At 47.0% G+C, this 27814-nt stretch overlaps 1 protein-coding gene across 1 annotated transcript; it reads left to right on the top strand.

Annotated features, from left to right (window-relative positions):
• Nucleotides 1-1372: 1372 nt before the first annotated feature.
• On the top strand, nt 1373-24544 carry VPS33B (VPS33B late endosome and lysosome associated). The gene is made up of 23 exons (XM_040257514.1): nt 1373-1842; nt 3846-3926; nt 4290-4351; nt 6135-6184; nt 6377-6444; nt 14251-14296; nt 15333-15427; nt 15722-15826; nt 16206-16302; nt 16518-16595; nt 17251-17324; nt 17615-17701; nt 17866-17956; nt 18365-18439; nt 18671-18735; nt 18844-18898; nt 21200-21246; nt 21849-21981; nt 22608-22681; nt 23321-23422; nt 23575-23650; nt 23766-23882; nt 24176-24544. Exons 1-23 carry the CDS (start codon nt 1747-1749, stop codon nt 24253-24255), a joined length of 1854 nt encoding a protein of 617 aa, XP_040113448.1. The 5' UTR covers nt 1373-1746; the 3' UTR covers nt 24256-24544.
• The last annotated feature ends 3270 nt before the right edge of the window (nt 24545-27814 follow it).

Genomic DNA, 27814 nt, shown 5'->3' with positions numbered 1-27814 from the left:
TTCAGCATTTAACAAATGGCCAAACTTTCTTTGTTAACGTGCATGCCGCAACTAGAGTTCTCAGCCGCGACAAAAAAAAAAAAAAGATCCCACATGCCACAGCTAAAGATCCTGCATGCCTCATCAAAGGTCAGAGACCCCACATGCTGCAACTAAGAGCCAGTGCAACCAAATAAATAAAAATAAATATTAAAAATAGCAAATTTGAGACGTATTATTTCATCTGTAAGTACTTCAGTATGTGTCTCAGAAATAGGAACTCCTTTTTAACACAAGACATACGAACCATTTCTATACCTTGAAAGTTTTAGTAATTCCTTATTATCAGCTAATATTCTGGTTGATTTCTTTGAATTAGGATCCACACAAAGTCCACACATTGCAATATTGTATTGTGTCATGTCCCAGAAGTCTTGATTTTAAAGGTATTTCCCCTTCCACTTTCTTCTCTTTCATTTGACAGGTTATTTGACCCATAAAATTTTGTGCATTTTAGATATGCTTGATTTTATCCTTATGGTGTCTTTTATCACGTTTCCACTACCTTCTGTATTTCCTATGAACCGGCAGTTAGATCTTGAGGCTTGATCAGGTTCAATTTGTACTTCCTATGCATCTCACCAGGAGATGAGTTTGCGATGTCACGATTGGTTAGTGAGTTCAGGTATTGTCAGCCAGACCTGTCCATTATAACGTCTCTCATTAGCTTCTTAAAAACAAACCAAACCCCAAACAAGGTAGATACAGATCTTTATCATCACCCGTGAAATTCCCTAAGCTTCCCCAATTCAATCACTTTTCTGAAATTTTCACTATAGTTTTTCCTGTTCAAGAACCTGTTGTAAATAGTATAGAAGCCACTTTTGTGTCTGGCTTCTTTCATTTATTCAGTTATTTTTACTGTATGACTATGTCACAATTTATCCGTTTTCCCACGAAAAGCATTAATGAGTCAGAACTCTGATACTGAAAGGTCACAGGTGGTAAGACTCAGCTTCCATTGGCTCCTAACGCGTTCTTCTCTCCCTTCACACCCGCCTCCATCTCGGGCGTCTAGCCTCCCGCAGGTCAGAAGCGGGAGAGCTCAGAGCTCGCCGCTAACTTTGTGGAGTAGATGTGATCGACAGCCAAGATGCCCGGTGATCAGTGCCCTCCGGATTCCCAGTTGGTTTCGCCCATTTCACGAAGTTCTGAAAATGGAGCAAGTGCCCAAAGCTTCCTTGCGTGAGCTAGGAGAATTGGGTGTACCCTTCAAAGTTAGTTTAAGGTAAAATCCTTTTATCACAGGAACACTCGCCTCTGGTCCGGGAAGAAACTGGAACGTTGACGCGTTGCCGCGCGTTTTCAAATGTCCCTTCCAGGACGCCGTCCTTTTCCGGTACCCTGAGCGGTGCTCTAGAGGACGGGACTTCCGGGAGGTCTAGGAAGCCGCCCCTCTCTTTGGTATCTCTGCAGGTGTAGACCCGAATCCTGCGGACTGGCGGAGTGGACCGGGAGGGGCGGGGTGGGATACAGTGGCTGCAGGCCTGAAGCAAGGTCCCTTTGGCTGCAGCTGTCTGGCCGAGAGGTGGCCGGCCATTCATTGCTCCAGTGTGGCTGACGAGCGAGGGCCCCCTGGGGGGCTCTTTCGGGTTCTGTGCCCTTACCTGAAGGAGAGCCATCCTGCGCTTACCCGGGCCGCTGCGGGCCTCCTCGGAGCGGAGGGCATCCCCCTTCTTCCACCTTGCGGCTCAGGTGACCGCCGCCATGGCTTTTCCCCATCGACCGGACGCCCCAGAGCTGCCTGACTTCTCCATGCTCAAGAGGCTGGCCCGAGACCAGCTCATCTACCTGCTGGAGCAGGTCAGTGCCCGCCATGTCGGGGGTCTTTACTGCATCAGCAGTTTAGCACTCACTGGATGCCTAGTTCTTTCTTACTGAGTTCCCTTGATCTTGCCTTGGTCCTTGGAGCTTCTGTGGCAGGTCCAAAATGAAGCACGGGTCCTTTTTTTTTTTTTAATACGGGCAAGGGAGACACCACTAGTATCAGGCATCACTGGGGATGGAAATATGGTTAAAACAACTTGGACCTTAGGGATCTTACTTCCTGAACTACTCATAGGCGTTACTGGGAGCCTATGAAGCACAAATTAGCACACATAGGGTATCCTGTGGTAAATGAGTGACAACTAGGGTTCATGAAACAGTCATTTCTAGCTGGAGTAATCTAAGAGTTTCGAGGAACAGAGTGTGAAGATAAACATACTTTAATTAGAGATGGGAGAGGGTATTCCAGGCAGATGTACTGGTGGGAGCAAAGTTGAGGAACCTGGAAAGGACAAGGCATATAATACATGGGAGAGAGGGATGAAATAGACAGTAGGCATTAGGTAGCTACTGAAGGTTTATCTCCAATTCCTGTGAATGTTTCAGCCTTGTTTCCCACCATTCCCTGCCATCCAAGATTTCTCAGCCTTGGTAACACTGACATTTGGGGCTGGTTAATTCTTTGTGGTGGGACTGTCCTGTGCATTGTAGGATATTTAGCAGCATCCCTAACCTCTACCAGTAACACCAGATGTCAGTAACACCCCCTGGCCCAAGATGAGACAACCTAAATGTCTCCACACTTTGCCAGATATCCCCTGAAGGGCAAAATCAGTCCTGGTTGAGGACCACTGCTTACATGCACCTTACCCATCAGGCAAACTGAACTGCTCTTCTGCCCTTCCCATTCAGCCTGTTGGCTTTCCCTGGCCTTGGCTGAATTACCATCTCGATCTGTCACTGCCCACAGCCTACCCGTTTGTCAAAATCATGTTGAGAGGAAGCTTTCAATGACTTCACCCTCTCTTCTGCTCAGTGTGACCTCTCCTTCCTCTGGACAGATAAGAGAGCAGCGTCAGGAATGGTGAAGCAGGAAGTGGTTGGGAGGGTGAGGACTGCCCTGGCTTAAGTTTTCTGCCTTGAACATTGGTTCTTTTTGTAATTAGAAGTAAAATGCGATTTGAAGAGATGTTTGGCAGTTGGTTGTGGGGTTGCAGGATACACGGTGCAGTTTTGTTTTGTTTGGCTTCATTCAGCAGGAGATCAGTTGGTTTATCAGGAGCTATATAGAGGAGGAGGCAGTGGAGCAGAGGAGCAGTGATGTAGAACAGGGCCACAGGCGAGCAGGAGGGTTGTGTGACAAGGATGTGACCTTAGAAGGTGAGGGACTTCCCAGGCAGTCCAGTGGTTAAGACTCCAAGCTTTAGTGCAGGGGGCATGGATTGGATCCCTGAGCAGGGAACTAGGATCCCACGTGCTGCGTGGCCATAAAAAAAGATGAAATATCTTTCCACTGGAACGAATAATGAATAGAAGACAAAAATAGGTGAATATGTAAAGAAATGTCAATTGTGGCTATAGACAGTAAATAAGGTGCTGGGTTAGGTGAGGTCTAGTGCCTTTCCAAGGAACTCAGAGACTTTTTTTTTTTTTTTTAATAATTTTCCTTATTGACTTACGGCTGTGCTGGGTCTTCGTTGCTGCTCCTGGGCTTTCTCTAGTTGTGGTGAGCAGGGGCTACCCCTCGTTGCGGTGCATGGGCTTTCACCGCAGTGACGGTTTTGCTGCAGATCATGGGCTCTCAGGCATGCAGGCTTCAGTAGTTGTGGCACGTGGGCTTAGTTGTTCCACGGCATGTGGGATCTTCCTGGACCAGGGATCAAACCCATGTACCCTGCGCTGGCAGGTGGATTCCTGTCCACTGTGCCACCAAGGAAGTCCCCAGCTCAGAGACTTCTATTAAATGGATGACTGAGTGAACTCTTGACTGAGGGGCTTGTATGACCTGAGAGTGATCCAACATACTGTGTCTCCTTCAGCTTCCCGGAAAGAAAGACTTGTTCATTGAGGCAGATCTCATGAGCCCTTTGGATCGAATCGCCAATGTCTCCATTCTAAAGGTACTTTGCCCCCATTCCCAGGTGGATCAGGCCCCTCTTTGCTCATTAAGCAGTTTTTCTTTTGATGAATGGTACAAATTACTGAGGAGTAATTATTACCCTTCTAGGGTAAATATAGGATAGCAGAGTTGAGTGGACTGGGGGGGATTGATCCTGTTTGTATTGTTTTTGAATTATTTAAATGTTGACTTTTCTGCTGACAGTTTGAGGAAGGTTCAATGGAATGGTTGTTAGGGGGGCATTTTGACTCCTAGAGTTAGTGTAAATAGGAGGAAGCCCTTTCAGAAGACCCCTGTCTTTGTATCAGGTCTCAGGTTCCCAGTCACACTTACGTCTGTTGTTTCCTTTGATTCTTGTCTGTAGCAACACGAGGTAGACAAGCTGTACAAAGTGGAGAACAAACCAGCCCTCAGCTCCAGTGAACAGTGAGTGTCCGGGAGCCTCAGTCCCTGCACATTTGCCTTTGATCAGTCCTTGGCTGAGATCTAGCCCCATGACATTTGTGATATCAAAGCATTTCACTTCCCTGCACTTTTACAATTTCTCCCCTAGGTTATGATTTATCCTCCTAATTGGTCTCCTTGTCTGCAGTTTCTCCCTCCTTTGTCCTCTTCTCTCTCTAACCCAATCGACCAGCTCTAACCACATTGATTGAAAGAAAGTGAAAAAGTCTCTCAGTCGTGTCTGACTCTTTGCGACCCCATGGACTATACAGTCCATGGAATTCTCCAGGCCACAATACTGGAGTGGGTAGCCTTTCCCTTCTCCACGGGATCTTCCCAACCCAGGGATTGAACCCAGGTCTCCTGCATTGCAGGTGAATTCTTTACCAACTGAGCCACAAGGGAAGCCCAAGAATACTGGAGTGGGTCGCCTATCCCTTTTCCAGTGGATCTTCCCGACCCAGGAGTTGAACCAGGGTCTCCTGCATTGCAGGTGGATTCTTTACCAACTGAGCTATCAGGGAAGCACTCCCCCACCACACTGATTAATCTTTCACAAATAATTCCTTGTGATCTCCTCCAGAACCTTCAGGCCTTCCCTTACTTACCCACTAAAGTCTCCATTGCTCATCATAGATTCTAAAGCTGCCTCCCAGAAGGCCTTGCGCCCTCTGTCCAGCCTGGCCTCTTGCACATACTCTCTTACCTGATGCACTTTCGTGTGTTTTTCCCCGCTCTACACACAAACCTCCATGCTTCTGGCCACTCCACCCACTCTGCCTGACCTTCTCTCCTCTCCTCACTGTTTCCGTGACAGACACCCAGCCTTCAGAGCCCAGCCCCACCTCCTCCACGAAGCCATCCCAGGGTCGCCACCCCGGGGTGATTGTCTCCTCCCCTGGATTTGCATGGAGCTCAGTGTTTGTCCTGTTCACCTGGCACTCAGTCACATGCTGCCTGTTGTCTGGCGTTTGTTTTTGTTTTCAGTATTTCTCAACTTAAGTCATGTACACCCTCCCTTAGAGGAAAAAACCCGCCTAGATACATGGAGAATACATCCACGAATCCCAGTTTGAAAAACATGTCATATACTTCCTTGTATTATTTTTGATACTTGATGGTTAGTATACTCCGTGCATACGTGCATCTTATTTTGCCCAATAAACTGTAAATTATTTGAGAGCAGAAACTTCTGGGTCCACCATAAGGCCGATAAGTTCCCCCAGCTCATCACAATATACCTGCTTCATGTTTTTTAATTTACTCTTAATTGGAGGATAATTGCTTTACAGTGTTGTTTTGGTTTCTGCCATACAACAGTGTGAATCAGCCACAAGTATACATATGTCCCCTCCCTCTTGAACCTCCCTCCTGTCCCTCACCCCATCCCACGCCTCTGGGTTGTCACAGATCACTGGACTGAGCTCCCTGTGTTATACAGCGGCTTCCCACTAGCTATCTCTTTCACATGTGGTAGTGGGTATATGTTGATGCTCCTCTCAATTTTTCCCGCCCTCTCCTTCCCCTGCTATGGCCACAAGTCTGTTCTCCACATCTGCATCTCTCTTCCTGCCCTGCAAATGGGTTCTTCTGTACCTATACCTGCTTTACTGAGGGGAGTCTTCTGTGGTGAGTCAGCCGAGAATGCTGGCGTGGCTTTGGCCGGGTGAGAACTGTAGCGCATGGTGGGAGAGTTAGCATTACTATCACCAGCTTCATGATTTTTCTTCACTAGGATTTTTTCCCCCCACCTTCTCTCCCATAGGTTGTGCTTCCTGGTCAGACCTCGCATCAAGAATATGCGGTACATTGCCAGTGAGTGTGTCACAGCGTTCACTGTCACTGAGACCCAGGGGAGGGCGGGAATGTCTGAGGGCCGCGGCCGAAAGAACTCTTTCATAAGGAAAGAGTTGTTCGGGCTGGCCGTGCCCCGAGGCTCGCCGCTGCCTTGCTTCTAGTCTAACGCAAGGCCCACGGCTTTCTGGGCTGCATCCCTTCTGTCTGTAGGCCTCGTCAATGCTGACAAGATGGCTGGCCGAACTCGGAAATACAAAGTGATCTTCAGTCCTCAGAAGGTGAGTCTGGACCCACGTGGGAGTGAGATTGGGGGACTGGGACGGGGTAAGGGGCCAACAGCTGTGTCTCCCTCTAAGCGAATTCTGTGTGACTGAACAAAATACCTGCCATTGTCTTTTTATTAATGTAGCAGAGAGTCTGCTATCAAGTTACCCCAAATACAGATAGTACAGTGGTGAGAGGTGGCCTCTACATGTGAGTGTGTGTATGCTCGGTTGTGTCTGACTCTGTGACCCCATGGACTGTAACCCTCTAGGCTCCTCTGACCATGGCATTCTCCAGGCAAGCATACTGGAGTGGGCTGCCATGCCTTCCTCCAGGGGATCTTCCCGACCCAAGGATCGAACTTGAATTTCCTGTGTCTTTTGCATTTCAGGTGGATCCTTTTACCACTGTGCCACCTAAGAAGCTATCCTGTTTAGGAATATAAATATATGAAGTATAACATTATGACTAGGGCAAGAATATTATTGAGTAAAATAACCAATCAGATTACAAGATACTTTTTAATGTTATTTAAAGGAGCTATAGTAGTTAATTTCTAGTTTGGGGAGTCTTACAGAACCCTTTTTTTCCAGTTATACTTCCAAGGACAGATTTGTTTAAATAGGAAACAGAACAAGTTGGTAACAGTTTCAAATAATGCTGCAAGCCTCCATAACACACAGAAAAACAAAACTGAGATTTTAATGAATTTTTTTCTTTCTAACACCCTATCTAATCAAATTCTTTGACCTGATTTTTCATCACAGGACCGTCTTTTTAGTGGCTGTAGGGAGGAGGAGATCTCTCTTTCTTCCTGAGCTCCCTCTGTTAATTATGAAGATTGGCAGTTTGCCAAGTGGGCAAAGGCATCCCATTAGTTAGAATTTAAAATAGGCCTATAAGATTTCAGTTTTTATTTTTATTTTTTGCTGTGAAATAATGAGATATTTTGTTTACAAAAGTAAAAATAAGATTTGAGTTTTGTGAATCAATCAGTTTGATCTTTAAAAGGAAAAATATGGGAAATAATATAAAAGATGTCAATTTACATAGCACACAAAAGTAGGCAGAATAATTTTATACAATAAACAGTCATAAGAGATGCTAACAAAGTACTGGATAATATGCCACTTAGTAAAGGAAAATAACCTACACAAAGGTTAAAAATTGACATAAACTACTAACATAAAAATTATGAAACTAAATGAAATTGGGAAAATATTTATAAGTATTGCTATACAGAAAACTCATATACACCCGTGAGAAAACTTTGATTCTAATAAATGAAGTAGCAAGAGCATTATTTTAATTACAAAAAGAATGGCTTAGAAACATTTGGAAAAGTCAGCCACATTAATAAAACAATGCTGATTAATAGATTTAACTTTTTTTTGGACCTATTAGTAAAGTTGTTTTCCCTCACTTTGCTTTTTTTTAAAATATATCAATTATATATATATTTATTTAATATAAATTTATTTATTTTAATTGGAGGCTAATTACTTTACAATATTGTATTGGTTTTGCCATACATTGACATGAATCCACCACAGGTGTACATGTGTTCCCCATCCTGAACCCCCCTCCCACCTCCCTCCCCATCCCATCCCTCTGGGTCACCCCAGTGCACCAGCCCCGAGCATCCTGTATCATGCATCGAACCTGGACTGGCGATTCGTTTCACATATGATAATATACGTGTTTCAATGCCATTCTCCCAAGTCATCCCACCCTCGCCCTCTCCGACAGAGTCCAGAAGACTGTTCTGTACATCTGTGTCTCTTTTGCTGTCTCGCATGCAGGGTTATTGTTACCATCTTTCTAAATTCCATATATATGCATTGGTATACTTTATTGGTGTTTTTCTTTCTGACTTACTTCATTCTGTATAATAGGCTGCAGTTTCGTCCACCTCATTAGAACTGATTCAAATGTATTCTTTTTAATAGCTGAGTAATACTCCATTGTGTATATGTACCACAGCTTTCTTATCCATTCGTCTGCTGATGGACATCTAGGTTGCTTCCATGTCCTGGCTATTATAAACAGTGCTGCGATGAACATTGGGGTACACGTGTCTCCTTCAATTCTGGTTTCCTCGGTGTGTATGCCCAGCAGTGGGATTGCTGGGCCATAAGGCAGTTCTATTTCCAGGTTTTTAAGGAATTGCTACACTGTTCTCCATAGTTTCTTTTGTATTTATTTCTGCCCTAATTTTTAAGATTTCTTTCCTTCTGCTAACCCTGGGGTTCTTCATTTCTTCCTTTTCTAGTTGCTTTAGGTGTAGAGTTAGGTTATTTATTTGACTTTTTTTTTGTTTCTTGAGGTATGCCTGTATTGCTATGAACCTTCACCTTAGCACTGCTTTTACAGTGTCCCACAGGCTTGGGGTTGTTGTGTTTTCATTTTCATTCATTTCTATGCATATTTTTATTTCTTTTTTGATTTCTTCTTTGATTTGTTGGTTATTCAGCAGCATGTTGTTCAGCCTCCATATGTTGGAATTTTTAATAGTTTTTCTCCTGTAATTGACATCTAATCTTACTGCATTGTGGTCAGAAAAAATGCTTGGAATGATTTAAATTTATTTGAGTTTACCAAGGCTAGATTTATGGCCCAGGATGTGATCTATCCTGGAGAAGGTTCCATGTGCGCTTAAGAAAAAGGTGAAATTCATTGTTTGGGGGTGAAATATCCTTTAGATATCAGTTAGGTCTAACTGGTCTATTGTATCATTTAAAGTTTGTGTTTCCTTGTTAATTTTCTGTTTAGTTGATCTATCCATAGGTTTGAGTGGGGTATTAAAGTCTCCCACTGTTATTGTGTTATTATTAATTTTCCCCTTTCATACTTGTTAGTGTTTGTCTTACATATTGCGGTGCTCCTATGTTGGGTGCATATATAATTGTTATATCTTCTTCTTGGATTGACCCTTTGATCATTATGTAGTGTCCTTCTTTGTCTCTTCACAGCCTTTGTTTTAAAGTCTATTTTATCTGATATGAGTATTGCTACGCCTGCTTTCTTTTGGTCTCTATTTGCTTGGAATATCTTTTTCCAGCCCTTCACTTTCAGTGTGTATGTATCCCTTGTTTCGAGGTGGGTCTCTTGTAGACAACATATATAGGGGTCTTGTTTTTGTATCCATTCATGCACTCTTTGTCTTTTGGTTGGGGCATTCAGCCCATTTACATTTAAGATAATTATTGATAAGTATGATCCTGTTGCCTATTTACTTTATTGTTTTGGGTTCAAGTTTATACACCCTTTCTGTGTTTCCTGTCTAGAGAAGATCCTTTAGCATATGTTGGAGAGCTGGTTTGGTGGTGCTGAATTCTCTCAGCTTTTGCTTGTCTGTAAGGCTTTTGATTTCTCCTTCATATTTGAATGAGATCCTCGCTGGGTACAGTAATCTGGGCTGTAGGTTATTTTCTTTCATCACTTTAAGTATGCCCTGCCATTCCCTCCTGGCCTGAAGCTTTCTATTGAAAGATCAGCTGTTATCCTTATGGGAATCCCCTTGTGTGGTATTTGTTGTTTTCCCCTTGCTGCTTTTAATATGTGTTCTTTGTGTTTGATCTTTGTTAATTTGATTAATATGTGTCTTGGGGTGTTTCTCCTTGGGTTTATCCTGTTTGGGACTCTCTGGGTTTCTTGGACTTGGGTGATTATTTCCTTCCCCATTTTAGGGAAGTTTTCAACTATTATCTCCTCAAGTATTTTCTCATGGTCTTTCTTTTTGTCTTCTTCTGGGACTCCTATGATTCAAATGTTGGGGCATTTAACATTGTCCCAGAGGTCTCTGAGATTGTCCTCATTTCTTTTAATTGTTTTTCTTTTTTCCTCTCTGTTTCACTTATTTCTACCATTCTATTTTCTACCTCACTAATCCTATCTTCTGCCTCCGTTATTCTGTTGGTTCCCTCCAGAGTGTTTTTGATCTCATTTATTGCATTATTCATTATATATTGACCCTTTTTTATTTCTTCTAGGTCCTTGTTAAACCTTTCTTGCATCTTCTCTATCCTTGTCTCCAGGCTATTTATCTGTAACTCCATTTTGATTTCAAGATTTTGGATCATTTTCACTATCATTATTCAGAATTCTTTATCAGGTAGATTCCCTGTCTCTTCTTCTTTTGTTTGGTTTGGTGGGCATTCATCCTGTTCCTTTACCTGCTGGGTATTTCTCTGCCTTTTCATCTTGTTTATTTTGCTGTATTTGGGGTGACCTTTCCATATTCTGGCAGTTTGTGGAGTTCTCTTTGTTGTGGAGTTTCCTCACTGTGGTTGAGGTTGGACAGGTGGCTTGTCAAGGTATCCTGGTTAGGGAAGCTTGTGTTGGTGTTCTGGTGGGTGGAGCTGGATTTCTTCTCTCTGGAGTGCAATGAAGTGTCCAATAATGAGTTATGAGATGTCAGTGGGTTTGGTGTGACTTTGGGCAGCCTGTATATTGAAGCTCAGGGCTATGTTCCTGTGTTGCTGGAGAATTTGCATGGTATGTCTTGCTCTGGGACTTGTTGGCCCTTGGGTAGTGCTTGGTTTCAGTGTAGGTATGGAGGCTTTCAATGAGCTCCTATTGATTAATGTTCCTTGGAGTCAGGAGTTCTCTGGGGTTCTCAGGATTTGGACTTAAGCCTCCTGCCTCTGGTTTTCAGTATTATTCTTACAGTAGCCTCAAGACTTCTCCTTCTATATAGCACTGGTGATAAAACATCTAGGTTAAAGATGAAAAGTTTCTCTACAGTGAGGGACACCCAGAGAGGTTCACAGAGTTACATTGAGAAGAGAAGAGGGAGGAGGGAGATAGAGGTGACCAGGAGGAGAAGAGGGGGAATCAAAAGGGGAGAGAGCAAGCTAGCCAGTAATCACTTCCTTATGTGCTCTCCACAGTCTGGACCACTCAGAGATGTTCACGGAGTTACACAGACAAGAGAAGAGGGAGGAAGGAGACAGAGGTGGCCAGGAGGATAAAGGGGGGAATCAAAAGGAGAGAGACAGATCCAGCCCGTAATCAGTTCCCTAAGTGTTCTCCACAGCCCAGAACACACAAAGAGATTCACAGAGTTGGGTAGAGAAGAGAAAGGGGAGGGAGGAGATAGAGGCAACCTGGTGGAGGAAAAGGAGAGTCCAAAGGGGGAGAGAGCAGTCAAGCCAGTAATCTCGCTCCCAAGTAAAAATGGGTACTGAAGATTGGGTTCTTAAAGGTACAAAATTGATAACATATACCAAAAAGCGAAGATTAAAAATCTAGAGTAGAGGTTGGATTCTCAAAAATACAATATTAAAGAAAAAAACAAAGTCACAAAAATTATAAAATATATATATATGAAGTTTGCTTTAAAAAATAGGGTCTTTTTTTGCAAAGTAATAGTAAGTTATAAAAATGAAAATTAAAGAAGTAATAGAGGACTTAAAATTTTTTCTTTTTAAGAATGATAATAGTAAAAATATATCTAGGACTTTCTCTGGTGTTGTGGACAGTGTGGGGTCAGTTCATTTTCAGATAGTTCCTTGATCCGGCTTATACTTCTCAAGATCTATAGGCCCCTTCCTATGTAGTCAGTGCTAACTACAGGGTTTTAATCTATTGCACCTGTCACTTCCAAGGCGGTTCCCTCTATTTTAGCTTCTGTTTGCTGGTCTCTTCAGTGTCTAATTTCTGCCCTGACACAAATGGGTTTGCCCCCACTCACGACGTGTGTGCTTTCCCTGTCTACACTGCTTAGGCTGTAGGTTGCTCTGCCAGGAACTGTCTGAGGCCAGCCCTGGGTTGTATGCACTTCCCCAGGTCTATGCCGCTCAGGTTCAGGTACACGGGTAGTCCTCAGAGGCGCAGACTCGGTTGGGCCTGCGTTTTGTGCCCTTCCCATGTCCGAGCAGCTCAGGTGACCAGGTGCTTGGCGAGCACGGTTGCTGCGACTTATCGCCTCCCCTTGTCCCTGCCGCTCAGTTTTCTGGGTGTACAACCAGCACACCTTCTCAGGTGTGCCGTGTGTCTCTTCTGGGGAGCTGATCTCTGGCTGCGACCCTCCCGGCAGATGTCAACCATCCAGAATCCCAAGAAGTCTTGGTTAGCAATGAAGCCTGCTTGCAGTTTGGTAGAGGATGCCTCTCTGGGGCTGCGATTGCCCCCTTCCGGCCCTGGCTGCCCTTGCCTGCCTGTCTCCAGTGGGGGATGGGCCGGTCCACAGCCAGCTAGCTCTGCTCAGTCCTTTGCTCTGTGAGCGGGCCTGGCAGTGTCTTAGGTTAGGGCTTTTTGCGGGATAGCTATCCCACAGTCTGGTTTGCTACCTCAAGTTAGGTCCCTCATACAGAATTGTAAAGTAAAAATTAAAAATAAATAAATAAATTAAAAAAAAAAAAAAGTTAGGTCCCTCAGATTGCCCTCAGGGCATTCAGGCCTGGTCCTTACTCTAAGCAATGCAGCCCGCGCCTCCCTGCCCAGCCCCCGCTTGCTAGTGGCGGATGCTGGTGTCTGTGCTGCTTCTTCACTGGGGGAGTTACCATTGGGCACGTAATCTGTGGGTTTTAATTATTTATTTATTTTTCCTCCCAGTTATGTTGCCTTCTGAGGTTCCAAGACTCACTACAGACTCGCCAGTAAGAGTGTTTCCTGGTGTTTGGAAACTTCTCTCTTTTTTAAGACTCCCTTCCCTGGACAGATATCCATCCCCACCTCTTTTGTCTCTCTTTTTATCTTTTATATTTTTTCCTACCTCCTTTCGAAGACGATGGGCTGCTTTTCTGGGTGCCTGATGTCCTCTGCCGGCATTCAGAAGTTGTTTTGTGGAATTTACTCAGCATTCAAATGTTCTTTGGATGAGTTTGTGGGGGAGAAAGTGGTCTCCCCGTCCTGTTCCTCCGCCATCCTGGGACCGCCCCCGATTTCAGTTTTTATTTATTTGGCTGGGCAGGGTCTTGGTTGTCGCACGCTGTGTCTTTAGTTGGTACATGTGGGATCTAGATACTTGACCAGGGATCAAACCTGGCCCCCCTGCATTGGGAGCCTGACACAGACATCACTGGATTTGACCACAGAGATCTAGGGCGTCTAGATAAAAAGATGAAGGTGGGTGTGAGGAAGCAGAAGCAGTGGGATCAGATAATTCTTCACAAACCCAGTGATGTCTGTGTCGGGCTCTTCTACCTAACATCTCTGGCATTGGAGACAGCTACCTATTCTTCCTTGAACCTCTGCCTTTAGAGGTGCTAGTTTTTCTGTTCCCGCCTCTGTGTATTCTTTCTTGGTCTTCTCTGGAAGGTCTTGGACTGTGCACTCTTAATTTTGGTTCTCTAGAGTCCCGTCCTTAGCTCTCTTCTCTGTGTTCTTTTGAACAAACTACCTACTTTAAATGTAATGTATGTGCCGTGAACCCCAAGGCTATCTGTCCAGACCTGCCCCTGGTGTCTGCAGAGGTCCCATGGACATGTCCTAACCAGAACTCCATCCCTCCCCTCTCCACCCCGCTGCTCTTTACCTCCAGCTGCTCCTCCTCCTCTGTTTCTATAGCACTGTCACGCCCTTCTGAGCTCTACCTCCGGGACTCACTCTTCCATGACAGCTGAATACCCTCTCCTTCATAAAGCTTTTCCAGTCATTCAGGGAGAAAAGAGCAATTGACTTAATAAATAGATAAAATGGATGGAAAGGAAACATAGTGTTAGGCCAGATGATTCCAGTGGTCCTTTCTAGATCTAAGAGTCTGGGTTTTCTTGTCTTTTCAGTAACTGTGGTCCTCATCAGTGACCACAGAGGAATCCAGAGAAATGGAAAGAACAGAGAAGGGGGTTACTAATCAGCTTCCCTCTGTCTTTCAGTTTTATGCGTGCGAGATGGTGCTTGAGGAAGAGGGCGTCTATGGAGGTGAGAGGAGATGAGTGAGTGGAAAGGGAAAAGTAGGTGTGGGAGAAGGCCCTGCGGGTTGCCCCCTACTGTATCTCTTCCTTTTCGCTCGCTGTCTCACTCCTATTGGCATGGCAGGAGGAGAGTGTCCTTAGAGTGGGAAGAAGGACCCCAGCTTAGACCACTAGTGGGAGAGTATGGAAGGGATCCTGGGGGGTGTGCTCTCTTCCTTCCCTCCCAAGACCCCCACAAGGAAACCGTGTGCCTTCCCTCCTCTGTGTGCAACACAGACCTGGTTCCCAGTCCTTCCTGCTGGAAATCCTGTTCGGAATAAAGCCCAGAGCCCTCAGTGTGGCCTCCTGCACCTCTCCGGTCTGGCCCCTTCCTGCCCTTTAGACTCATCACGTGTGCTCCTCTCTCCTGAGTCACTGCCCTCCAGCCATGGGGACTTCACACATCTGTTTCCTATTGCCTAGAATATTCCTTACCCTAAGCTTCTTTGCCTTCCTGAATCATACTTGAATTCTAAGCCTAAATGTCACTTCTTTGGGGAAGTCTTTCCTATGTCCCTAGTTGGGGTTAGATCCCTGAGTTGTTTGCACTCTTAGGTTGCTGTTTCTTCTTTGGAGCCTGCAACTGGAATCCTGTTTGTCTGCTGTGCACCCTCCCACTTCACTGTGAGCTCCAGAAGTTAGGAGCGTGTCCCCAGTACCTAGCCTAGTGCCTGTACACATGCAGCTTTCAGTCAGTACTGTCAGATGACGCGTAGCTGAGTGAGTGTTTCATCTGCACTCTTGGTCGGCACTCTAATGGAAACACACCACTTACCACATTGTATTACAGGCTGTTACACACACGTGTCCTCTCCTTATCAGCCTGTGAGCCCCTTCCAGGCAGAGACTGTATCTTACTCATCTCTGAGTATCCCGTGCTTAGTGCAGTACCTGAGGCAGTGGGGCAGGCCCTCGGGAAGTCTCACACGGCTGCGGTGGACCTTCTCTCTTCATGTGGAGCCGCGTGCCTTTGGCAGGAAGGCTGACACTCTCTGTACCCACAGATGTGAGCTGTGACGAATGGGCCTTCTCTCTCTTGCCTCTTGATGTGGATCTGTTGAGCATGGAACTACCAGAGTTTTTTAGGGACTACTTCCTGGTGAGTGCAGGGCACTCGGGTCTTGGCATCAATGAGTGGGGACAAACATGGGGTCCTGTGGGCTATGGATTCAACCTTCTTCCAGCTCATCTCATGTATCATGAGTGAGACTGATTTGGAGGTGGAATGCTGCTGACTGATATTCACGAGGCTTCCTTTGGGGCCAATGAAAATGAACCCTCTGAAGCATTGCTGAGACCCTGCCCTTCTGCTCTGGGGCTTCTAGGCCTCACCCCTTTCCAGATGAATCTGTCAGGTTGATCTATAGCTTTGTGGCCCACGTGGTCCCTGCAGGAAGGAGATCAGCGTTGGATCAACACTCTGGCACAAGCTTTGCACCTCCTCAGCACCCTATATGGACCCTTCCCCAACTGCTATGGAATTGGCAGGTGTGCCAAGGTGAGAAGTTCTGTTGCCCAGATAGCCCGTATTTCACCCGTTTTCTGCCCACTAAGATTATTCAAGGGCATCTGTGCTATGATGTATAGGCTTTTGTTGCTCCAGAAGAGGTCCCCAGAGCAGAGAACTCGTGGCTAACAGAACAGCAGGTCACCCCTGGGTAGCATTCCTAAATATCTGGGGGCAGTGAGACTCCTTCACTGCTGTGGGGAAGGATGGGGAGGGGTGGGAACAGATGGAGTAGAAGAGGTAATCATGTTATAATGAGCTCTTCCTTGGGGTCAAGGAGAAGGATTGCATGGAACGGGTTGGGTTCTATAAGTGTGGGGCTGCAGAAGGGACCTGGACTCAAGACTGAGGACGTGTTGGGCCCTAGCAGATGTCGTATGAACTGTGGAAGAGACTGGAAGAAGAGGAGGATGGTGAAACCAAGGGCCGAAGGCCAGAAATTGGACATATCTTTCTCCTGGACAGAGGTGAGCTGTGCTCAGCACTCCTCTCTTCCATGGACCCGAGAAAACATGGGAATATCGGGAATATAGCAGACATGGTGGCACAGTTGGAATCCTCCAGGGGGTGCTGTGAATGCCAGCATTGACTGGGGGGAGGGGCGGCGTGGGCACTTGGGCCCCATGGACACTGAGCTGGCTGAGTCGAGGAAGACCCTCATGGTTGGGGGTCTCGATTTCAGACATGGACTTTGTGACGGCACTTTGCTCCCAGGTGGTTTACGAGGGCCTGGTGGATGACACCTTCCGCATCAAGTGTGGTAAGTGGCATCTCGGTGAGACAGAGGTGTGCTCGACTCCTCGGGCCTCCCTGAGACCCAGACTCAGAGTGAAATGCTGGCTTCCAAATGGTTTGTTGTGGTTTTGTTGCAAAGTCCGACTTCTTTATGACCGCGTGGACTATAGCCCACCAGGCTTCTCTGTCCATGGGATTTCCCAAGCAAGAATTCTGGAGTGGGTTGCCATTTCCTCTTCTAGAGAATCCTCCTGGATCAGGGATCGAACCCGCGTCTCCTGCATTGGCAGGTGGATTCTTTACCACTGAGCCACCACTGTGTGCTCAGTCATGTCCAACTCTTTGCAACCCCATGGGCTGTAGCCTGCCAGGCTCCTCTGTCCATGGAATTTTCCAGGCAAGGATACTGAAGTGGGTAGCCATTTCCTACTCCATGGACCACCAGGGGAGCCCCCAAATAGTTTGGGGGACCTTTAACTCTTTTTTTTTTCCCCCTGCTTGTGGGATCTTAGTTGCCTGACCAGAGATCAAACCCAAGCCCCTGACAGTGGACCTAACCAGAGCCCTAACCACTGGACTGCCAGGGAAGTCCTGGGGACACCTTTCATGGCAGTTCAGGAAAGGGTGGGGAAGGACGGCTTCCTTGGAGATCCTCAGAGCTGTCCCCTCTGCTCTCAAAGGGAGTGTTGATTTTGGCCCGGAAGTCACGTCCTCTGACAAGAGCCTGAAGGTGCTGCTCAATGCCGAGGACAAGGTGAGCACGCAGGTGCCCGCAGACGATTTCCCAGGCTGCTGCCACCACGAGGCTGCGGGCCCTGGTGCTAGGAGGGGAGGCCGAGTCCCTGGAGGGAGGGACACCCCGCCAGCCGAGAGGGCACCCCAGGGCACACAGCAGGGATCTGACACGTCCTCATCGAAACCGGCTCAGCTTTCTCTGCTAGAACCGCTGAGCGCGCGCCCTGTACTGTTGCCGCGCCGAGGAGGTAGGAAAACCGGAGGTCCGAGTCTGTGCAGTCATCTGTTCCTGTCGCATCCCCCTCACAGGTGTTTAACGAGATCCGGAATGAGCACTTCTCCAATGTCTTCAGCTTCCTGAGCCAGAAGGCCCGGAACCTGCAGGCCCAGTATGATGTGAGGCTCCTACCTGGGGCCTCTGTCTGTTTCCTCGGTGGCTCCCCAGGCTGCTGCCTCCCTGATGCTACCACTGGGCGGGGGTTGGGGGAGAACCTGCGGGTGGGCAGTGGTCACTAATGTGTGAGGGCAGAAGGCCTGACCTCTCCGGCACGTCCCCACAGCGCCGAAGAGGCATGGACATCAAGCAGATGAAGAACTTCGTGTCCCAGGAGCTCAAGGGACTGAAACAGGAGCACCGCCTGCTGAGCCTCCGTACGTTTCAGCTTGAGGCCAGGGTGAGGGGAGGGCTGCAGAGGAGCTCTGCCTCTGGGAGGAGATCTCTTTCATCTATCAAATAGTGCTTTTAAAAAAAAATTATTTTAATAATATCAGTGTTTCTGGTTGCTTTTTTAAAAAATTATTTATTTATTTGGCTGTGCTGGGCCTTATTGCAGCATGTGGGATCTAGTTCCCTGACCAGGGGTCGAACCTGGGCTCCCCTGCGTTGGGAGTGTTAGCCACTGGTCTACCTAGGAAGTCCCAAATAGTGCTCTTATTTGCTCCAAAATGGGAAGAAGTGCTCCTACACTTTGCCTGAAGAAGTTTTTATTCTCCTGGACAGTAAAGAGACCTCCTTCCAGAAACAGGAATGTGTCAGTTCCCCTTTTGTGCTGTCTGCAGATATCGGGGCCTGCGAATCCATCATGAAGAAGAAAACCAAGCAGGACTTCCAGGAGCTCATCAAGACTGAGCATGGTGACTTGGCTACCTCTCCTGCTTCTGCTTCCTGGACTCCCGGCCCCAGCCCATCCTGGAAAGATGCTCTTTGGCACTTTCCAATGCTGGTTCCTGCTAGAAGTTCTGGGGGCCCCTTAACCCACCCCAAAAAGGATGGACAAAGAGATGGGGAGACAGACGCCCATTAGCATAGCTGGCAACAAGCTGAGCCATTCCCCCAGTAATAGGCTCTCCTCTGATTCCTTGCAGCGCTGCTGGAGGGGTTCAATATCCGGGAGAGCACCAGCTACATTGAAGAGCACATAGACCGGCAGGTGAGGCAGGGCGGGGCAGAGTGGGGAGTGGTGGGGCCCAAGCAGAGGAAGAAGAGAGAACGTGTGTTATGAAACTTGAATTCTCCTTGACTCTTTCTTCCTGGGCAGGTGTCACCCATAGAAAGCCTCCGTCTTATGTGCCTTTTGTCCATCACGGAGAATGGTGAGTCCCAGGGACCAAAGGTTGAAAAGTGTACCTTAGGGACAGAAAAAGTCATTTTGAAAGAAAGAGAAATGTCCTAGCAGACAGAACATTCCCCTGTAATCTCATGGATTCTATTCCCTGTAATAAAGCAGGTTTTTGTTTGGGGTGAAACATCCCCAGATCATTAAGGTGATTTATCATTCCAGCCTTAAGGAGGTCTGCATCTAGTCCCCTTCTCTGCAATAAGGCCTGTCCCATCGTAGGACTGTCAAAGGCAGAGCTGAGTGACATGTCTCTCATTATTCCATCTGGACTCCTACCCTCAACACGATTTCATAATCAAGACACAGTTCAGGAAAAACCAATTTCATAAGCATTTTAGCAGCTCGGATTCTGCAGCTTTTCATGGCAACTTGTTCTGAGTTTTGAAGTCTTCCAGTTCACAAATACTTTTAAAATTTGTCTATTTTTGGCTGCACTGGCTCTTTGTTGCTTCAGCGTTCTCTTGTTGTGGCACATGGGCTTAGTTGCTCCGCAGCATGTGCCCCTGCACTGGCAGTTGTATTCCTAACCACTGGACCACCAGGGAGGTCTCAGCAAGGTTGCTTTTTACCCAAAGAAGTCATTTGCTTATTCTAAATCCCCTTTATTGTAGTTGGAAGCCCATTTCCTCTTACATCCAAGAGTTCCCTGTTGCACTTTGGGAACCCATGTGGACACTTCTCCCATTCCTCACTTGCTGTTAAGCAGTTCCTGGGAGGACTGGCCCCTAGCCAGGGAAACACGCACGGGAAGGCCCTTCTCCCTGCGCTTGCATTCCCCTCCCCCACCCCACCCCCCCATGGATGAAATTGGCATTTGTCGCTGTCTCTTCTCCAGGGCTCTTTCTTGGAACCCTCAGATCCAGGCTTTATCTTTCAAAAAGCAGGCTTCAGTTGAGGAGTCAATTTAGAATTGACTACACAGGATACAAAGTTAATATCAAATCCAACTCCTTCCTTCTCATTCAGTTCAGTTCAGTTGCTCAGTCATGTCTGACTCTTTGCAACCCCATGAATCGCAGCACGCCAGGCCTCCCTGTCCATCGCCAACTCCTGGAGTTTACCCAAACTCATGTTCATCGAGTCGGTGATACCATCTAGCCATCTCATCCTCTGTTGTCCCCTTCTCCTCCTGCCCCTAATCCCTCCCAGCATCAGAGTCTTTTCCCATGAGTCAGCTCTTCTCATGAGGTGGCCAAAGTATTGGAGTTTCAGCTTCAGCATCAGTCCTTCCAATGAACACCCAGGACTGATCTCCTTTAGGATGGACTGGTTGGATTGCCTTGCAGTCCAAGGGACTCTGAACAGTCTTCTCCAACACCACAGTTCAAAAGCATCAATTCTTCGGTGCTCAGCTTTCTTCACAGTCCAACTCTCACATCCATACATGACTACTGGAAAAACCATAGCCTTGACTAGACAGACCTTTGTTGGCAAAGTAATGTCTCTGCTTTTTAATATGCTATCTAGGTTCCTCATAACTTTCCTTCCAAGGAATAAGTGTCTTTTAATTTCATGGCTGCAGTCACCATCTGCAGTGATTTTGGAGCCCCCAAAAAAAGTCTGACACTTTTTCCACTGTTTTCCCCATCTATTTCCCATGAAGTGATGGGACTGGATACCATGATCTTCATTTTCTGAATCTTGAGCTATAAGCCAACTTTTTCACTCTCCTCTTTCACTTTCATCAAGAGGCTTTTTAGTTCCTCTTCACTTTCTGCCATAAGGGTAGTATCATCTGCATATCTGAGGTTATTGATATTTCTCCCAGCAATCTTGATTCCAGCTTATGCTTCTTCCAGCCCAGGGTTTCTTATGATGTACTCTGCATAGAAGTTAAATAAGCTGGGTCACAATATATAGCCTTGATGTCCTCCTTTTCCTATTTGGAACTAGTCTGTTGTTCCATGTCCAGTTCTAACTGTTGCTTCCTGACCTGCATACAGGTTTCTCAAGAGGCAGGTCAGGTGGTCTGGTATGCCCATCTCTTTCAGAATTTTCCACAGTTTATTGTGATGCACACAGTCAAAGGCTTTGGCATAGTCAATAAAGCAGAAATAGATGTTTTTCTGGAACTCTCTTGCTTTTTTGATGATCCAGCGGATGTTGGCAATTTGATCTCTGGTTCCTCTGCCTTTTCTAAAACCAGCTTGAACATCCGTCTCATTAGGGTGTGTGTTTTTTTCTGCGGGGAGGAGGGTTTGTTGATTGGTGGGTCTGGCTGTACACGTTAGGACACCCCAACTGGCTCCTGAACCTTTATCTTTCTTACCCTCAGGTTTGATCCCCAAGGATTACCGATCCCTGAAAACCCAGTACCTGCAGGTAAGGCCAGGAGAATGTGTTCTTGAGGGAATTTGGTGGACATTTTTGAAAGAGTTGAAGAAGAAATAGCCCCTTTCCGGTCCTGGTCACTCTTCTTTTCCCATGCGGCCTCCCTCTCAGCACAGACACCCTTCCCGCTGCCCTCATTTCACTCTGCTCCCCACTTTATGTGGTAGTGCGGGAGGGAATTTGAACAGTGCAGCTGTTGGAAGCAGTGGTGAGGTCTTGCTCTGAGACTCTCCCTCCCTTCAGCTCCTTGTAAGGCATCTATACAGGTTTCCTTCCAGGTCCTTCTCAAGTTCTGCCTCCTCTGTGAAGCCTTCCCCACCTCCTCCTATCCATAATTTTCTGTGTTCTTCAATTGTTTTGTGCTGCTTTTATTGTCTGTTTGGCATTTGGTTATTGCTGATATGACTTCCCCAGCACAGCACTATAAAGCAGTTATCCCCCAATTGAAAAAAATAAAAATTCTTCCCCACAAACAAGTGTGGGCTTTTCAGGACACAGACCACATAATCCTCCTTTCCTCCACCTCCGTATCACCTCACAGGGCTAGGCCCTTGGTGGATGCTTGGTAGAGAGCTGAATTGCATTTTGTTCAGAGCTATGGCCCCGAGCACCTGCTGACCTTCTCCAACCTGCGGCGAGCTGGGCTCCTAACAGAGCAGGCCCCGGGAGACACCCTCACGGCCGTGGAGAGTAAAGTGAGCAAGCTGGTGACAGACAAGGCCGCAGGTGAGCAGGGAGCCCAGGTAGCCCCTTCTGCCCTCCCTGGTGCTTGGTGCCTCTTCTCTCAACAGGTGGAGCACGCTGGCCAAGTTGAAAATGAGCTGGGGGAGGAGAAGGCGATTCCTTACTGTCACTGCCCTTACCGCCACTCCTCCTGCTCTCTCGTTAGAACAGCTTCCAGTTAGTGAACACTGATGTGCTAAGCCTTTTAGATACACTTTCTCATGTAATCCTCCCAAACCTTCTCCATGGTAAGTTGTATTATCTCCATTTTACACATGTGGAAACCAAGGCAGAGGGAGGTTAAGCGACTTGTTCAGGGCCCCTCAGTCAGTCAGGTTTGACTCCAAAGGCCACACACTTAACCAGTAAACTGTAGCTCACCCTGTAGATTGCATTTAGTAGAGGTGCCCTATAGAAGCAGGAAGACTGTGGGTGGGGAGAGAAAGGTAGTGAATGTCTTGATTGGTTTCAAGGAACTGTAGGTGATCTGCTCTGAGGAGGGTCTTCAGGTGTGATAGGTCCTGCTCCTTGAGGAGAGGCGGCCCTATCACTTCTGGAATGGTATCACCCACAGCAGCATCATTAATCCATAAACCTTAGATAAAACCCAGCACAGCTTTCTTTCCCAGGAAAGATTACTGATGCCTTCAGTTCCCTGGCCAAGAGAAGCAATTTCCGAGCCATCAGCAAGAAGCTGAATTTGGTATGTGGATCAGGAGTGGATAGGGGAGGCAGTGGGTTCAGTCCTTTGAGGAATACTTTGAGCCCACAAAACCCTTTCTGTTACTTTGTTTTTATAAAGATCCTTTTGTTTGGGAACTTCCCTGGTGATTCAGTGGTTCCGACTCCGTGCTTCTAAAGCAGAGGTGTGGGTTCAGTCCCTGGTCGGAGAGTTAAGTTCCCACATGTGACCAGAATGCAGCCAAAAACTAAAAATTAAAGGAAAAAGATTCTTTTGTTTGGTAGCATTATAGCATGAGTTTAATAATGAGACAAGACACAAAGGTTCATTCATTTAGTAAACATGTAACACATACCTACGAGTATCAGAGAATGTGCCAAGTGCTGCTTCAGTGATAGGCGTGTCTCACGTCACTGCTGGAGGGTCACAAAGGGGCACTCTTGCCAGGGCACATGGGCCCTCATTCAGCAGAACTGGCAGGTACTGAACAGCTTCCATCTCTGATTATGGAGTCTTTCCCCACCCCTCCAAGGCTATTGCTGCTTCTCCCTTTAGTTGAAGTAAGAACTGCTCTTAGGGGTACACCAGTTTTCTCTGACTCTGTAAAGGACTGGAAGGCCGAGTTGCCGCTTGCCTCTTGTGTTCCCCTTTACCCTCCAGATCCCACGCGTGGATGGCGAGTATGACCTGAAAGTGCCGCGAGACATGGCGTACGTGTTCAGCGGTGCGTACGTGCCCCTCAGCTGCCGAATCATTGAGCAGGTGAGAACGTGGCCCCCTCCCATTCACATTTCCTGCTCTCTGCTTTCTCTTAGTCCCTGGCCTGGCCCAGCTTGTAACTACCCGAGCAACTAGCAGGAAACGTGATAGTCTGGCTGCTGCTGGACTTGAAACTAGCGCTTGTGCCTTCCCAGGTGCTGGAGCGGCGGGGCTGGCAGGGCCTGGACGAAGTGGTGCGGCTCCTCACCTGCAGTGAGCTGGCCTTCACAGGTGCATGGCCTTCCTTGCCCAGTGGGGGCGGGTGAAACAAGGGGAGGGCGCGATGCTCCACCCAGGACGAGCCCGCGTGGCCAGTGAAGAGCCGAGTCTGGTCCCGTCTTTGCAGACATGACCAAGGACGACAAGGCCTCCAGCGAGTCCCTGCGCCTCATCTTGGTGGTGTTCTTGGGTGGCTGCACGTTCTCTGAGATCTCAGCCCTCCGGTTCCTGGGCAGAGAGAAAGGTGAGAACAGGCCTCTGTGGGATCTGGGGGACCAAGGGCAGACCTCAGGAAGGCTTCTTTACAGGTCTCTGGGTACCACCTGCTGCCATCTTGTTGGGGGCCGAACAGCAGGGAGCCCGGTTCCACCCAGCGTGGCAAGTTGCTGGGCCCGAGAGCATGGTGGTGGTGCACCTGGGACTACAGACTGGTGCTCTGACCCAGCCCAGGCTGTGGAACTGGAGGGGCCCCACATGGCTGGTGTCGGGGGCTCAAATCTGCCCTCGGTCACGTTTGGTGGTGCTTTTACTCCTTAGGGTACAGGTTCATATTTCTGACGACGGCAGTTACCAACAGTGCCCGCCTCATGGAGGCCATGAGCGAGGTGAAAGCCTGAAGTTTTCCCTGCCAGTGTTGATGTCTTTCCTGGACATGTTCCTCAGTGGGATGCACGAGTCTGACTCGCAGCTGCTAAGAAAATGTCTACCAACTACCCTCCTAAGAGCTGGGGAGCAGGGGACTTTCTTGGGATCTAGAGAACCTATCTGAGGAGACAGTTCACCTCCTGCCCCCAGGATGTTTCTTTTTTGTTCATGAAGTACAGCCCCTGCTAATAAGATAAGGAGGATCTTTTTCTAAATCCTCTTTTGAGTATCACTGTAAATAAAGCCTCTACTCTCAACGTATTATGTTTAGTTCTGGACAGGCACTTCCACAGCTTATTGTGGGGAGGTAGAGGGGGCTTTATATAGCTGCTTTGTGTGCTCCGCAGCTGGGACTGGGTAGTTGCTCTGGGCCTGTTCTGTTACTTCCTTGAAACTTGCCCTATAGTTCATTTTCCTCAATCAGAAAACAGGCATTAGATGATCAGTAAGCACCCTTCCAATTCTAAAATTCTGTGATTCATTTTATTTTAGGAAAAATGAGTTTGCTATTGTTTCAACATAAGGAGGCACTTGAATTTTAAGTCTTCTGTTTCTTATTGCAGAAGGAAAGATGTGTCCCCCATTAGAGCAGTTTTAGGCACTGTGCTCCTCTAAAGGCCACTAGTGCCCCTGTAAGTGCTAATTCTAAAGGCCTCTCTTTCCCTTCACCTTTTAAAAATGATGAACTCTAACCACCATCTATTAGTGGTTGTCTTCTAACTTATCTCACTGTTAATCCCCTTTTGCTTCTTGTAAGGCTTCCATGACAGTTTTGTCCTCCTGAGTCTCCTAGGCTGTATTTCCATCTCCTTTGTTTCCTCTGTCTGTGGACCCTCCTTTGTTGCCATCTCCTTCTCTGCCTTTTGTTGGTATCTGCTTGCCCATCCCAAGCTTTTGTCTCAGTGCTGAACTTCACACTGTTATTTCCAACATGACCATTCCATGGGCAGTTGAAATTCAGCACGTCTAAAATAAACTCTCAAACTGAACTGCATGTCTCCACATGGGGCCCCTACACCTGCCCCTCTTCCTCTGTTTCCCTAATTGACATTCTCATCATCTGCCCTAGTTTTGTTCATGCAAGAAATTATATCCTTGACCTTATATTTTTTTTCCTTTTATCCCCCACACTCAGCTGGTCCCCCTACCCATTATTTCTAAATGCTTCTAGTTCACTTCTCTTCACCATCCCCATGGCAGATGTACTTGTTTTGGCCCGGGCTTTTTGCAAAACTGTCCCTTCCATTTGCTTCGCCTCCAGTCTGTTCCCCAATCCACAGTGCTGCCACTTCTTAAAAGAAAGATCCAGGGATTTCCCTGGTGGTCCAGTGGTTAAGAGTCCGCCCTGCAATGCAGGGGATACAGGTTCGATCCTTGGTCAGGGAACCAAGATTCTACATACCTCAGAGCAACTAAATGCGCATAACTAGAGTTATGCCGAATGAAAGATCCCATGTCTGTCAACTGAAACCCAACGCAGCCAAATAAATAAATATTAAGGAAAAAAAAAAAGACCCAAACCTGTGTTGTTAGGTCATCAAAAGTATTCTTTCCACAGGAAAATGACAATGCTGTGTTGAAATTCCAAGGAAAATGCATACCTCAAGTATCTAGCTAGAAGCTTGACAGTGTTACACCAAACTAGTGTGCAAGATCAAAGACACTGCTGACAGGACTGTTAGTTTGTAAAAAGAATTACACAGTCAGAAAAACATTCTATGGCCAAAGGAATAAACGGTGGCAGTGCACTGCACTTAAATTCTAGAACAGTGCAGTTCACTAGGACTATAATATGATCCTTTTGTATACATACATTTCAAAGTGTTTTACATGCTGAATATATGCCCCGAATTATCTTCCAACGGTTCTACGACTTTGTTAGCTTCAGAACTACAGTGTAAAGCACATGATAGCAAAATTGTCTTATCTCTGGAAACTTACAACCCCGGGCACCTGTCTGAAGATCACAGTTTTTGATGCTTTCTGGAAAACTCTCAACTTGATCAACAAAGAGAGCAAGAAATTTTAAAAAGTGGTGCCTGTAAGCCACATAGTGGTGCAAATGTTTGGCACACTGCTAACAAAGGACGTTGAAAACAACAATGAAGTTCTTCTGAAAGTGAAAAAAAACACTGTCATGAAGGTTAAGCAAACCAGCATCCTTTACTTTTCTTTCATGGAAAAGGCAAATGAGAATTCACAGACACTACTGCTGGCCGATAAACATGGGGGGAATGTGCAGTTTCCGTTATTATCAAGCAAGCAACTATTCTTATCAAGCAAAGAAATGTCACAAGGACAGCAGTACTCCGTGCTGCTGAGGGTAAGGAAGGTATTCTTCCAGCGAGGATGCCTTGGTGGTGAGGGCAAATTAATAAATACAGCCTGTCTGGAGAGGGAGCATAAAGTAATTACACTAACCCTAAGAAAAATGCAAGATGCCAAGATTGAGGTATGAAAACATTTGTACAAATGACACCTAAATATTCAACTTTAAAAGAGTTGAATTATGAATCTACATGACCATATATTACACAACCATGAAAAAGTGATAGGTAAGCATTAAGTGCTTCCCTGGTGGCTCAGATGGTGAGCCTGCAATGCGGGAGAACTGGGTTCGATCCCTGAGCTGGTAAGATCCCCTGGAGGAGGGCATGGCAACCCACTACAGTATTCTTGCCTGGAGAATCCCTACAGACAGAGGAGCCACAGGTCCATGTGGTAGCAAAGAGTCGGACACACTCAAGTGAGCACAGCACACGGCTGCAAGCAACTTTGTCGAGTTTTGAGTCTAATTTTTCACAGGACAATTATATAAACCCATGTAGTATTAAAGAAAACCACGATCCAGGTAATCTCATTTATTTACCAATCGTTACCTGGGAAGTCACAAACCTTGTGGAGATACTTCCTTCTGTAGAACGGTGTTTACCTAGCAGGATGGTTGGGCTTCCCAGTGGTTCAGTGGTAACGGATCCGCCTGCCAATGCTGGAGGCAGGTTGGATCCCTTGGACAGAGAAGCCTGACAGGCCACAGTCCATTGGGGTCGCAGAGTCGTACACTACTTAGCGACTAAACAACAGAAGTAGGATGGTTGGGAAGATTAAATGAGATCACCAGAAAAGCACCGACCGTTGAGCAAGGTCCAACGCCCCTCCCTCTCCCCTTTAGGTCCTGCTTTCTTCTATCTGGGGAAACGGCCACCAAAGCTCTGTCTCCAGGACTGCTGCCTGAAAGAGCGAGGGAAACATATTAAGGCGCCAGGCTTTTCTGTGACTCCTGCTCCTGTCACCCCGCCGGCCAAGGGCAGCAAGGCGTTTTAAACGCACCAAGCCAGGGAGACCGGGAGACTCGGCGGTCTCTAGGCTGAGACGTGCACTTTGAAAACCGCGCCCAGCGCGCAGGCCCCCGCCCAAACCGCGGCGCGCTGGTGGGCGGGGCGAGGGCGGGGCTTCTAGAGGAGCGACGGGACGGGGCACCAATCGCGGGGCTTTTACCGCCTCCGGTTCGGTTTGAAATTCTGCCGAGAT

Source organism: Oryx dammah, unplaced genomic scaffold (genome assembly GCF_014754425.2).
Source record: "Oryx dammah isolate SB20612 unplaced genomic scaffold, SCBI_Odam_1.1 HiC_scaffold_16, whole genome shotgun sequence".
NCBI classification, from domain to species: domain Eukaryota; kingdom Metazoa; phylum Chordata; class Mammalia; order Artiodactyla; family Bovidae; genus Oryx; species Oryx dammah.
The sequence above is the reverse complement of the archived record's forward strand: the minus strand, read 5'-3'. Positions and strand labels throughout refer to the sequence as shown.